At 43.1% G+C, this 13488-nt stretch overlaps 1 protein-coding gene across 1 annotated transcript in view; it reads left to right on the top strand.

The window, feature by feature from the left end:
- Positions 1-561: 561 nt before the first annotated feature.
- The window catches only part of LOC147729344 (embryonic protein UVS.2-like), a 136302-nt gene continuing 123375 nt past the window's right edge, over positions 562-13488 (top strand). Inside the window, exons 1-3 of the mRNA XM_086959834.1 lie at positions 562-685; positions 11042-11066; positions 12823-12888. Of these exons, the coding sequence (XP_086815960.1) occupies positions 617-685; positions 11042-11066; positions 12823-12888 (160 nt within the window). The 5' untranslated portion in view covers positions 562-616. The remainder of the gene's footprint in view (positions 686-11041; positions 11067-12822; positions 12889-13488) is intronic.

Below are 13488 nucleotides of genomic sequence, written 5' to 3'. Positions count from 1 at the left end.
CTCACTCCACTTTTTCTTTCATTTAGCCTCCTACCATGTTTTTCATCCACAGATCCTCCCACACATCTTTTCATCCTCAATCCTGCCTTTCATACTTCCCCCTTCCTTTGATCCTCCCACTCTGCCTTTCATCCTACTACTCTGCTCTTCATTGAGTTCATCTTATGAACTTTTTGTGTCTCCTGTGATCTTCTCCGATCCGGGTCTTTTGGTGCCTCAAGGACTTTTGTTGTTGTTTGAGCAGCCAAAACCTGGGAGGTGCATCTGTGTCTAATCAAATTTTCACCTTCTTACAGAAAGAATAAAGAGTGAAGGCTTTTCAAACAAGAATATATCACAGTGCAGGGTCTGTGACAAACTAAATTTACCACACTTGAAAGCTGCTTATTATTTGTTTAGCCATAGCACCTCTGAGGAGATTCTAGGACATCCACCCAAGGACAGACACGCCCTGTGACCGGTGAGGAAAGAGGTATCTCCCTTGGGACTGAGAGCTGATTGGAGGATGCTCAGCCTCTTCTGGGTATATAAAGGACTTGTCTGGGTCAACAAATCATCTCCCAGAAGGAAGAAACATTGTCCTCTGGTAACCTGAGCACTGCCTCAGAACCCGAGGATGGACAGCAGAGGATGGGTCCTGGTCGCAGTGTGCCTGGTGAGCACCTGCTGGAGCTTACCTGTACAGGTGAGACCCCTTTACCAATGGTATTTAGAGCTGAATGCAGGTACAGGTGAGAGCTGCAGTGACAGTGTTATATATGGTTCTGTGTAAGTGCTGATGTAACTCTTATATATAGTTCTCTGCAGTTGTATACTTGTGGGGTGTACATCACTGTAAGTACACCTGTGCAGGTGAGAGCCGTAATAACAGTGTTATATATGGTCTGATCTTGTCTACTTCCACCTTCAAAAAAGAAGTAAAACATTTCTGATGAAAAAGTTCCAGCCCTAAGATAACACCTTGTCTTTCGTTATTGTATTCCTGCGTGCTGCATTGCTTACCAACTGTAGAGGTCGATCTTAGTACATGTTTGTCCTCAATATTTTGTCCATCGTTCATATATGTGACTAGTTTTTGTTAGCACCATTCTACCCTACCTTCCCTTCATGTAAGAACATTAGTGATTGGTGAATACTTGCACAGACATAACAACACAGAGCAGTTGTTGTTTTCAGAGTCGCCCCCGATGAAGGCGCCGCATAGGTGCCGAAATGCATTGGGCTCATCAGTAAACGAATGATAATATATGTTAGGTCAAATGTTCAAATGTACAGAAGATAATATGTTATGTGCAAAATAGAGAATATAAATGCATACTGTTATGAATATTGAGAATACCAAGAAAAAATATTAAAGAGAATTGAATCATCAAAAATAAATGTGTTAACAAGGAAAACAGAAGGTTTATAGCGTGGTCATATATACCTATATAAATAAGGTGCGGAGCACCAGGTGAACAGTGCGCGATTAGGTGGGCACTAAAACCCATTATAACCTATCATTTACTCCCAGGAGTGACTATCCTGAATAATCGCAGCACCATTGGAATAGTTAATAAATTTGAGTATAACACGGAGTGCTCCTCACGAACCTCACTTACACAAACTAATAAAACAAAGACACAGATAATTCTGAACGAAAACATAACCTGGTCTGATAGACTAGTTGTTTCCAAAGCAAAGTACTTGGGTGTGAATTTGACCTATTTTCCGAAGTTATTATTTTTTTCAGAACAATTCCCCTAGAATTCAACAATGCTATCCTCCAGCTATTTGATTAAATATTCTGTCAATTCATATGGTCCTATTCCAACACAAGGATAACATACAAACTACTATCCCTACCCAAGGAGAGAGGAGGCTGGGCGCTGCCAAATCTTAAGCTATATTGTTGGGCGACTGTGCTACAGTAAAGTCAGTTTTTACTATATGACATCATTGGGCAGACACACTCTGGGCTACCCTCCCCATACATGGCTCTACTTGGGAAAAACAGTAAAGGATGCCTATGGAGGCAGCTCGACTTCGGGTACTTTAAACGTATTCGGTTCAAGTCTTTAAAAAACGCATACCGGGTCTTTTCTAATTTCTGGAAACTTTTCGGCCTCGGAATACTGAACTATTACACCCTCACTAAAAATAACCCAATGCTTCCTTTAATCTTTGATGATTCATACCTACAGAAATGGTACAATGCAGGCGTAACTAAACTGGGGGACTTGATCACCCGGAATGGGACCCGGTCCTTTTCAGATATCAAGACACAGTTTTTGATTTAAGAAAATCAGATCTTTCACTACTACGCTGTTAAGAACTTTTTAGATCACAAGACTGGTGGACTAGTTGACTTTGATAAAATAGAAATTATTGACAGAATACAGGAAAATAACCCACTCCGGATTGGAGCAATTTACTATAGCCTGAATGAGAAAATGCCAGACGATATGGGGAAAATTGACGCAAAGTGGCAAACAAAACTGAACATTAACCAGAACGTCTTTTGCACTGCACTGAACCTAGCTCACAAATATTTACTATCCACTAAGTTGCAGGCACAGGTTTAGAAAACAGGATTTTGTCTCTATATTACACCTAGCAAAATTGCAAAGTGGGGAACTGGAAGAGGTACACTATGCCCCAGATGCCTAGAATACTCAGCGGATCAGGTACATATGTTCGCTACGGGGAACAGCCTTTACGACGCAGCGTTACACCGCCGTGCCGTTACAATGCAGTCTTTTCAACGCAAGTCGTTACCACGACTTGCGCTGGAGGACGCTGCAGGACAAGGAATTTTTTAATTTACTATCCAACACCTTCCCTACTGTACGTAGGCTGGTGTTGGAATAGTAAATTAAAAAATTCCTAAGTCCGTACCCCCTCCAACGCAAGTCGTGGTAACGACTTGCGTTGAAAAAACCGCGTTGTAACGGCACGCGTTGTAAAAGTACACGTCGTAAAGCCGTACATCCGTTCGCTACTTGTCCAAACCTGAAACCACTCTTAGAACAAATACAACATTTTATGGGGGTGGTGCTGGGACAAGGTATACAATTAACTCCATCTGTTGTTGTATTGGGACTGGATGATTGAACTCGGGCCGGGGGTCCTTTAACTTTTGTAGCAATGACCATTTGTAGAATCTGTATTGCGGGCCACTGGAAAGACCCGATTCCCCCTTCGTTTGCATAGTGGCAGGCAAGACTACTAGCGACATGTAAATTAGAAAAGGCTATTTACGCCAAAAAAGGCAAACGAGCTAGAAAAAATGGAATAGCGGTTTGGGAACAGCTAGGAAACTGGATAGATGGGGTGCAAAACTAGATACCTACATGTTCTTTTTCTCTTTTTCTCCTCTTCCAGCAAACTTACGTCCTCACTTTTGCAGATTCCTACTTACTTTTCTTGCCTCTCCTATGCTGTTTAATTAATGATTGTGTATAGTATAGCTAATGTTTTCTTATTTGTTTGTTTTTTTCTTTCTTTTTTTCCCTCTGTTGTCCTGACATGAAGTTGGAGGAAAGTATAGAATGAGGCCAGGGTGGGGTGGGGGGGGGGTTGGGGTGTTTCGGAAAACAAATATGTGATGGAAACACTGTAATTGGATTTTCTATGTGACAGAAAAAAATAAGGAATCCTAAATGCCTTCTGTGAATACCAAAAGTCTTAAAGTTACTACTCCTATCGGTATTCACAGAAGGCATTTAGGAGTCCTAAAGAAAGCAGTCCTAACTTTACTACTCCTAAACTGAGAAAATTCCTAACTTTAAGACTTTCAGTATTCACAGAAGGCATTTAGGAGTCCTAAAGAAAGCAGTCCTAACTTTACTACTCCTAAACTGAGAAAATTCCTAACTTTAAGACTTTCAGTATTCACAGAAGGCATTTAGGAGTCCTAAAGAAAGGAGTCCTAACTTTACTACTCCTAAACTGAGAAAATTCCTAACTTTAAGACTTTCAGTATTCACAGAAGGCATTTAGGGGTCCTAAAGTTAGGACTCCTAACTTCTGTGAATACCGAAATGAGTAAGTGCCTTCAGTGAATATCAAAAGGAGTAAGTGCCTTCTGGGAATACTAAAATGGTAGTAACGTTTAGGATTTTGTCTTAAGTTAGTTATGTGATTCGGGCCCAATCACTGTAAGTATACCTGTGTAGGTGTGAGCGGTAGTAATAGTGTCAGATAGACCTATGTACACATAAAGCCTCTTTGATGTACTGCCCCTGACTGTGAGGGCAACTGAAGAGCACAGAACAGAGTTAACAAAAATACATAGGTATGTATTGCACCTGTACAAGAGAGTATATGTGACAGTATTTCATAGCCCTGTGTACATATAACACCTTTCAGATGTGCTTCACAGAGAATGCTCCTGTACAGGAGACTATATCAGTGATAGTATTACACATCTCTGTGTACATGTAATGCCTCTCAGGTGTGAGAGAGTGCACCTGTACGGGATAGTATGTCAGTGGCAGTATCACATAGCCCTGTGTACTTCAGTTGTGTTTCAAAGAGAACACACTTGAGCCGGGGATACTATCAGTGTCAGTATTACATATGTAAAAATTTCACATCTCCTTCTTGGGAAAACTGCGCATGTTTTCCTAAGGATTTGAAGAGACGCAAGGAAGATGAGGAGGGCAGCCCGGGGACACCGCTAAACAGGTAAGTGGTTTTAATTTATTTGTTTTAAGTAGTATAATTACTTGTTTAATGGGGGGTGGAGGCAGGGCTGGCCAACTCCGCTCCACTGCGAAGTGTGTGGAGATTTGCCTACTACACCTTTTCTACATAACGCGGGGTAGGCAAATCTCTGCACACTCCGCGGGCGGAGCGGAGGTCTACGCCCGGGGTTAGGGCGCACCAGTTAATATTCAGGGCAATATAAAATGAAAGAATTCTTCTATATGCAGAAATATTACGCAGAGCTACACACACTTTCCTGTATATGTAGGGGCTGTAATTTCAAGATATTTGGTAATAACAACAAAGAAAGGATTGTGAGGAAAACCAGCTTAAAGAATTAAAAAATTACCATGTTGATGACGTCATGGTGTGTGCAACTGATGGAACATATAAATATTGTATGTTTTGCTGTGGCGTTGTCTTCCATTTTTATCAACAAATGTCTTGCTCCTATTATTTGGACCGGTGTTTCTGGGCATCCTGGGCTGCAGCTTGTGTCACCACTGCAAGGACAGCCCTAATACACCCAGGCCGCACCCGGAGCCTGTCCCGTTGGGCGAATCTCAGCTACTTCAGGGGTGTACTTGTTGAGCTGCTCTCAGGCTGGAGCAGCCATGCCAACAAGTACCCGGCTACTGCCAGGGAAGAAGGGGGCCATGTTATGTGTAGTGCAGCTTCACACCACAGATAGTCACCGCTGCAACAAAACAAACCCCTCCCTGTTCCTTAACAGAGGTCAACCTGGCTCACCTCACACATAAACAAGTGTTTGGAAAGGAGGGCCGCACAAACTACTGCACCTCGCTCTGCAGCTGTGGCCAGCGCGTGCAATGCTGGACGGGCAAGTGTCAGGCCTAAGGCTAGGCCACTGTTCACCAACTAACATGTCTGCTTTATAAAGGTTTGTTGCAGTGATAGCTCTCTTTCTCTCTCTCTCTCTGTTTATGTGCTACTTCGCCAATGTGGGGAGCGAGAAAGGCAACTACTCATTTTCATTTTCACATTTGTACATGCGAAATTAATAATTTAAAAGTGGCCTGTTTTTAGGTCTAACATTCGAGATATCTTGTATATACTTTAATATATACTTATTTTATTATATACTTATATGTGTATGTACTTTGTGGGCTCCTGAGATCAGCCCAAGGACTTGTCTACTTCCGCTTAGGGACTTTTTTTCTTTTCAACTGCCTCTATTTAACTGTTTTGAAGAAAAACGACCAGCAGAGGTCAGTAAACTACCAGAATTGCTTTCTGCTAAGGGACTTTCTTTTTTTTAATTTTTCTGGTAACTGCCTCTATTTAACTTTCTTGATAGAAAACGACCAGCAGAGGTCAGTAAAATACCTGACTCACTGTAGCATTCTCTAGATTCCAGTCCATACAAATTGTCTTCCACGAGCACCCTTAGACAATAATATTTTTTCAAATCTTGTATTTTCACTGATATGACCACAGAAGGCCCTGATTTTATATTAAAACAGAGATTTGAACTATACTATTTCCCACTGAAAAGCAATATTTCTCTCCATGTGTTCTCATACCTGCTGAGTCATGCAGTTTGGTGCTTACTTTACCTCCATGCTAAAGAACAGTAAATATTTCAGCACCCAGGCTAATGTGCTACATATCTAAATACATATAAGGTTCCAAAGGCGAGACTGATTGTATTGCAAATGCTTGTTTTGAAGTGTTACCAATATATTGTCCGTATTTTTTTAAAAAACCTTTTCCCTGTTCAATAAATCACAAGACACGGCCGTCTCTTTGAGCATCTCTTTTTTGTTGCAGTTATTTGGAGCCAGGAACATGGCCCTGAGCAGGCTTCTTTCTGTACAGGATTTATGTATGTAATCATAAAGTTGAGTGTGCAGACAATTAATGTTTTCGGCGCCTGATCGTGGAATTTTCATTCATTCGAAGTCAGCATAGTAAACACAAGGAATGTGTCCGGTTTAATAATCAATGCTCATATCTCACCCTATCACATGTGTGGATATTTTAACACCCATGTCGCTGCTGTGAAGACCCCCTGCGAGCTGGCTATTTGTCCAGCAGGGTGGCCGTGGTCCCAATCGGCATCATTTCTGCGATGGCGAGACACAACACCATGGTACCCGCAGGCATACACACGTTTCACGCGTACTGTAGCCCAGGTAGACATGCCTGCACACGTAAGCGCCAACATCACACTGATGGCGATTCCAGGACTGGCCTATGTTCTGCAGGGATACACAGCAGACTGACTGCTGTCCTGGGCTGATGCCTACTGATAGAGCTTGGGTTCACCTGCCCAAGATCTTACCATACTCACATGGACCAAAAAAACATACACACTTTAAACAGGTACACCTATGCTAAACCAGTGATTTAATTTTAACCTTTTTTAGGACATATTCCTTGACTTACCAATCCTAGTCACCGGTACCTAAAGTCCTAAGGGATCAAGGGAGTTAGCAAGAAAATAGTTAGTAAATTAATATTTGCACTCATTAAATAACTACAGACTCGGGAAAGATTTAAGAGCTTTATCTAAATATTTTCTTAAATGTTAGAGTCCATACTAAATCAATCAGAGCTTGATCAATTAGAAAGAATAAAATCAAAGCAAGATGAGGTGAAAATATCATGAAACGTTCTTAAAGCATTGAAACATAGGAAGGGTAAGAAGAGGGAAACAGCACAATGACATACCCATGCAACTTTTTTATTTACCTGGAATGGTGTGAAAACCAACCCTGGCCACGGGCTAGTATAAAGGACAGGACCCCAATAGGGCAGGTGCCAACAAGATAGAACAGGTGCAGACCAGAATCAGGATAAGTACGGACCAAATTGGATCAGGACAAGACCACCGCAGGTCAGGACTGGCACCCACAGCTAAAGTGCAATGCCAGCGTCACACCCCTCTCTGCAGCTAACATTCGGAACCCCATTTGGGTTAGCAAATCTTCTCCCTCAGGAAACTCGATTGGGTTAACTAACTCCTTCCCAGAACCCCGATTGGGTTATCGAATCTTCTGACAGAGTGCTCCACCAGCACCTCTGCTCTCGATCACCTATTGAGTGCGTTGGGTCAGTGACAGGTCAGCTATTCGGACAAGTCGGACAATCTAACTAGCTAAGCCTACCTTAGTTATACACTTTTCCAGGGCAGTGTACCACCCCCAAATGTTGCAAATGTGTGTATTCCCTCAATTTGATTGGTCAAAGGATGAGGAGAAGTCATCACACCATACCAGTTATGAGGTCATGCTCTTCAATATTCAGATCAATGTTCCCACCCAATATTTTATTTTCCCATGCACTTTTATTCCACCCGGCAATGAATGTTCCAATAGTAAATACAATGCATAATTTGACATCCTCTTGGAGGTTCAGGAGGTCGAGTTCCCATGAACATCTTATAGCAAGTCAGGAGTTGGCATGAATTAAATGCCATGGTTTGTAGACTCAGGTGAATTCGGTACATGCTCAGTTTTAGGACCCAAGATGGAGCAACATTGTACTTGATTGGTCCCAACACGAGTTAATAGCAAAGTCAAAGAAAAATAGTTTAAATGAATGCACTGTATACCACTTATCTCTACTCTATTCGCATTACTTTATTTTAACTACAGTATTAGGGATTATGCAGGACGAACAACTTAGTAGAAGCAGCAATGCAAGCATTAGCACATGAGAACAAAGAGCAGCCATCTTTAGTACTAGTGCGCAGAAGCAAAGTTTTCCCACCAAAGCATGTGAGTATGACAGACGCATGCTCAGAAACGTTCCCGCGTTGCTGTGGCCATTTTGGGTTAATCGAGTTACGGTTAGTAAAAAGCACTATGCAAGCTTCCCCAGCTTACTAGAAATTACATATTTTGTATTGTTAATAAGACAAAACATGTTTATTATTGTATTACAGTTAATTTCGAGAGGGCTGATTCCAAGCAAGCCTATTTACGAGTGAAATCTTGCTCCATCACTACAATCAGCTCTATGTGCTCTTCACCAAATACCCTCTATGGGGCACTTTGGCACTTAATCATCACATGGGGCGCTCACTTTGCAGAGTTTCAATCAATCAATCATGGGGTTTATAAAGCGCTCTACTCACCCGTGAGGGTCTCAAGGCGCTAGAGGGGGAAGCAGCTCTGGATCAGTTGAAGAGCCAGGTCTTGAGGTCTTTCCTGAATGTGTGTAGGGTCGGGGAGCGTCTGATGTTCACAGTGAGCTTGTTCCAGGCCTTGGCTGTGATGTAAGAGAAAGCTCTCCTGCCTGCTCTGTTCCTGCGGATGTGGGTTACCTCTATCAGGGCAAGTTCGGCGGAGTGGAGGCTCCTCTTGGGAACGTGGAAGGAGACTCTCTCGTTGAGGTATTTGGGTCCAATGTTGTTGAGGGATTTGTAGGTGAGGGTGAGGAGTGGTGAGGAGTTTGATAGTTTAAGACCTCTGCCCTTATTCTTCCGCGGATGGCTGGTAACAACACCAACGCTCACTAATCACAGAGCGAGTAACAAACGAGAAACAAAACGCTAGGTAGAGGGCGTGGGGACCTTCAGCACAGCAACAGACCATAAGCAAGTGAATGAGCCAGGAAGATTTGGAGGGAGGGACCCAGCGCAACGAGAGGAACCTAGCACAGCAGTCGGCCTGAGGGAGAAATACAAATAAAAACACAAGTGAGGAAAGGGCATTGTAAATGTTTCAAATAGCATGATTTTCAGCTCTGCTCAGAGAAACAGCGTTGCAGCAAAGTTAAGCTGAGAGCAAGAATGCTCTGCAAAATAAAAGGGAACCTTCGCCCAGAATGAGCAGGAAACCAAGGAACAAAAGGTAACTAGGGAAACAAACACAAGAAAGAGTAATGATACTGTAGTTAGTCCCTGATGCCAGGAGGAATGACAAGGAAAAGGAGGGATAAAGAGGCAGGACTGACAACTAGCAAGCATGGATTTTTAAAGGACACTGAAACAAACAAATCAGATGGGTTTAAGCCCACAGGAGAAGTATACTAAAGAATACACGAGGCTGTTCGCTTGAGATCCACCTATAAAGTATACAAGAAGCAATTTGCCTATGCGACCTAAAAATGACCCAGTAGGCACATGTTCCGTAGTATAAGACATGCATAATAGGCCCCACAACAGGAGTAAAGTAGGACTCTCTCACCTGCAGGCCCCAATGCTGCAGCACCATCTTAAACAATGCCTCTGAGCAAAGTGTCTAGACCCCAAGAGTAAAGCTTAGAGGCACATGACAGGCACAAGAGGGTCTTCTATGAGCATTTGTGAGGCATCGGTCCAGGAGGCTGGGGACACCATAAGGATCGAGCGGTGATTAGAGGTCACCTTACCTGGACAGGTGATAAGTGTCAATCAAATTTGAACTGACTTTGAAAGTATGATTTCCACCCAGGCTTATTTTAAAAATCCTATAAGGAGTGAGACTTTGGGAGGGTTTGTTGTAGTGAACCTCCATGGACATTTTCCAGTACCAAGGTTCTCATTCTGGGCCTGCATCCCACCAAGATGCACACGTCTCTGATTGGCCCATGTAATTCCTAGATCAAACTGAGCTCATTGTAAGCATGGGTCTGTGTGGGAGGGTATTTAGTGTGGTGTTTACAAAGATTATGGCTATTGCATGGAGTTTGTGGAGTGTGCCTGCACGAATTCTGACACTTTGTACCAGGAATCTTTTCCCCCAAAAAACCTGCGGGTATAGAATTAGTAAGCTTGTTTGAATTCTCATTTCTGCACAAAGAGGAGTTTACACCCACATCAGTATTAGTGCACCCATATGAGGGGTCTATTTGAGGTACCTCAGGACAAATCCATAGAGTCTTCTGTTACATTATACAGAACTCTGTTCATCTTCGGAGCCTCTGTGCTGCTGAAGGCCATCTGTTCTTGTGACACTCTCTCCGAAATGTTCCTTCAGCAGTTGTCAGAATCCGAATAGGTGCATGAACCACCCTTGACACTTGTGCAACCCAGAGTGCCTGAAACAAGGGCCCAAACCAGGCCAGGAGCCACAGTGTTTCACCACAGTATGGATGCTTACAAATCGATCCACAAAAATACTGACAGCAAGATATCAGCTGCACAGTATCAACACGGAAAGTCAACAAGGGGGCATCGGAACAGTAAATCTCCACTCTCCAATACTACCTCGATGATACTGTGCAAAATCGATGTCCTGCTGCCCACACCATTACAGGTGGAGATTGTGTAGTTCAATATTTTGACATACAGCCCAACCTACATCTTATGTCATCTTTTCAAACATGGCTTTAGGATTCCCTAAAGTTCTAAGATCCTCATACTTACATTGGGTGATTAAAATGTAATTTTTCTCTTTTGCAGATTTTCTATGAACTGGAGAAAAATCGTAAGTACATTTTTTGTCCAAATATCTTTGAACTTGAGCGTAGCTCCTGTACATAAGGAAGCGCTATACTCTTGGGAGGGTGGCGGCTGCATGGTGTGCTATCTACTTATTCCCTTTTAACCAGATTTTGTGTATCTACAAAGGGAGAGAGAGTGTCACCCTGAATGCAGTGCCTCGTAAAGATGTGTGGTTTGCGCATGAACATAATGCTGCTATGAGTCACAAGGTGTGAGGATGAAAGGAGGAGCATTCACTCCACTGACTGCATGTACAAAATAAAGGTGAACATGGAGAAAGCCCACAATGAAGCAAAACCCTGAGCACCTTTGGCTGGTTCATTGATCGGACGGCTCCATTGAGTATTTGGAACCGGTGTTTGGGAAAGGACTCAACATGTCAAACATTTTCAGAGTATCTGTCCCATAAGTTAGTTGAAACTGCTAATTTTTCCCACTTTGCCATGTATATCCTGTCACCTGCAGGGCTCTAAGCATCTCACTCCCTACCTGTGCATGAACATCTTAGCGAGTTGCCAGAAATACACATTTGTGGCTCGATTCACAAAGGTAAATAAACTTAGACCAATAGACTAATGGGCCTATTTACAAGCCCATTGCGCCACCAGTAAATAACGTTCATGTGAGGCATCGGCTGCGCACTTGGCTTGCCCGCATTTACAAGGCCACGTAAGGTCACCCTAGGTGACGTTTCATGGCCTTATACATATGGGCCTCTTTCACACCTTACTCTGCATGAAAGGGGCGTTCCCCGGGTGCTGCTGTCGGTGTTCCCACGCACCATCCACAGGAATTGACACATTCCCGGATATTCAACATTTTGTAAAACTGAGAATGCGTCAGAATCCGACCCCTCCCCAGGGGACGCACAGGGATGGAGCAACAAGGAGGAATACTTTTCTTTCTCCTTGTTTTTTCTCTTTCTATGTGTGCTACGCTCTGCAGCATGCGTAGAAAGAGGAACATGGCATCAATGATTGTTTTTTGTGCAGGAAGGTGTGCCTTCCTGCACAAAAATAATAATCCCCGCAGCGCAGGCAACCATGCAAAATGACCCATGGGTGCCTGTGCTGCAGCATGGCAGCCACGCGGTCACCAGCGCAGGTGAGAGCACAGGGATGCATCGCATTCTTCTTAATATGACGCATTCCTATCCTTTGAAAATGACGCATCATGGTGCAGCGAAATGGCTTGCAGTGCTGTATCATTTTCTCATAGAAGAGGCCCTAAAGGTATGTCTTATGATATTCACAAAGATACATTTTAGTCCAGAAGTTTATGTTTACTGTATTCGGCATTCACACAGACATGTTACGAGTATTATCTTTACGTCCTCACTTGGGCAGAGTTTTCAAATTTGTGGCAGAATCTTTACACACGTTGTGGAATCTCCACCCCGAGTTTGGAGACCCCACTCCTGGTGCAGAGACTCTACTCTCGGTGTGTGCATTAAAACCTCTGCACTGCGCCCGGAGTGCGGAGATTCCGCCTTGAGTATAGAAACTCTGCACCGAGTTTGGACATTGAAATACTATTCATCACTTACCTTTATGAATACCAAAAGTTGTAAGCTTAGACCTTTGGCCTACGTTTACCTTTGTGATTCGGGCCCCTGGTGTTTAGACACAGATGCACTTTCAGACTCAGTGAATATTTCATCTCCTATCACTGCTTTCCGAGTCCGCCTATTCCTGTGCCCGAGCAGCTGATGTAAAGAGGGAATGTGCCTTCTCTTTCAGACACCCGGCATTCAGAGGAGCCCCTGAGACCAGACATCTTCGAGATCATCTCCAAAGCGAACCAAGGTAAGAGAATAGTTTGAGGCCTCTGGGCGCTACACTTTGTTACACAATATTCAACTGTGACCCTGATCGCAGGCCCCTTTGAGATCAAAATGGAACCAAGATAAGAGCATGTCCTCAGGGCCTCTTGGCGCTGCACTGTGTCAAACAGTAGTCAGCTGGAACCCTGAGCCCAGACATCTTCGACATCAACACCAAAGGGAACTACGGTAAGAGATAACCTCAGGGCCTCTGAGCGCTATACTTTGTTAAATGAAATTGAGTTGTGACCCTGCGGGGAACGGGATTTTGATATTAATTTATGAGTATGATAAATTTAATAAAGAATCCCATTCGTCTGTTTTGGACCGCTTTTATCTGTCATTGAGGAAAAGACCACCCCCGCATTGGTTAGACAAACCCAATTAACTGACGCCACTCTGAAGAACCACTTACAACTGATGAAGTTTTAAGAGTTTATATAAAGATTAATTTGAATGCGATACAATCCACTCAGGATAAAATCTCAAAGTATACAAAATACAAAATCAGTTAAAATCTCAGTTGCTTTAAGCTTCGGTGTGAAGTGGTTTCTTCTGCGTCATCTGCAGTAAGACAAAAACA

This window comes from Lissotriton vulgaris, chromosome 2_2, assembly GCF_964263255.1.
Source record: "Lissotriton vulgaris chromosome 2_2, aLisVul1.2, whole genome shotgun sequence".
In the NCBI taxonomy this organism is placed as follows: domain Eukaryota; kingdom Metazoa; phylum Chordata; class Amphibia; order Caudata; family Salamandridae; genus Lissotriton; species Lissotriton vulgaris.
The sequence above is the reverse complement of the archived record's forward strand: the minus strand, read 5'-3'. Positions and strand labels throughout refer to the sequence as shown.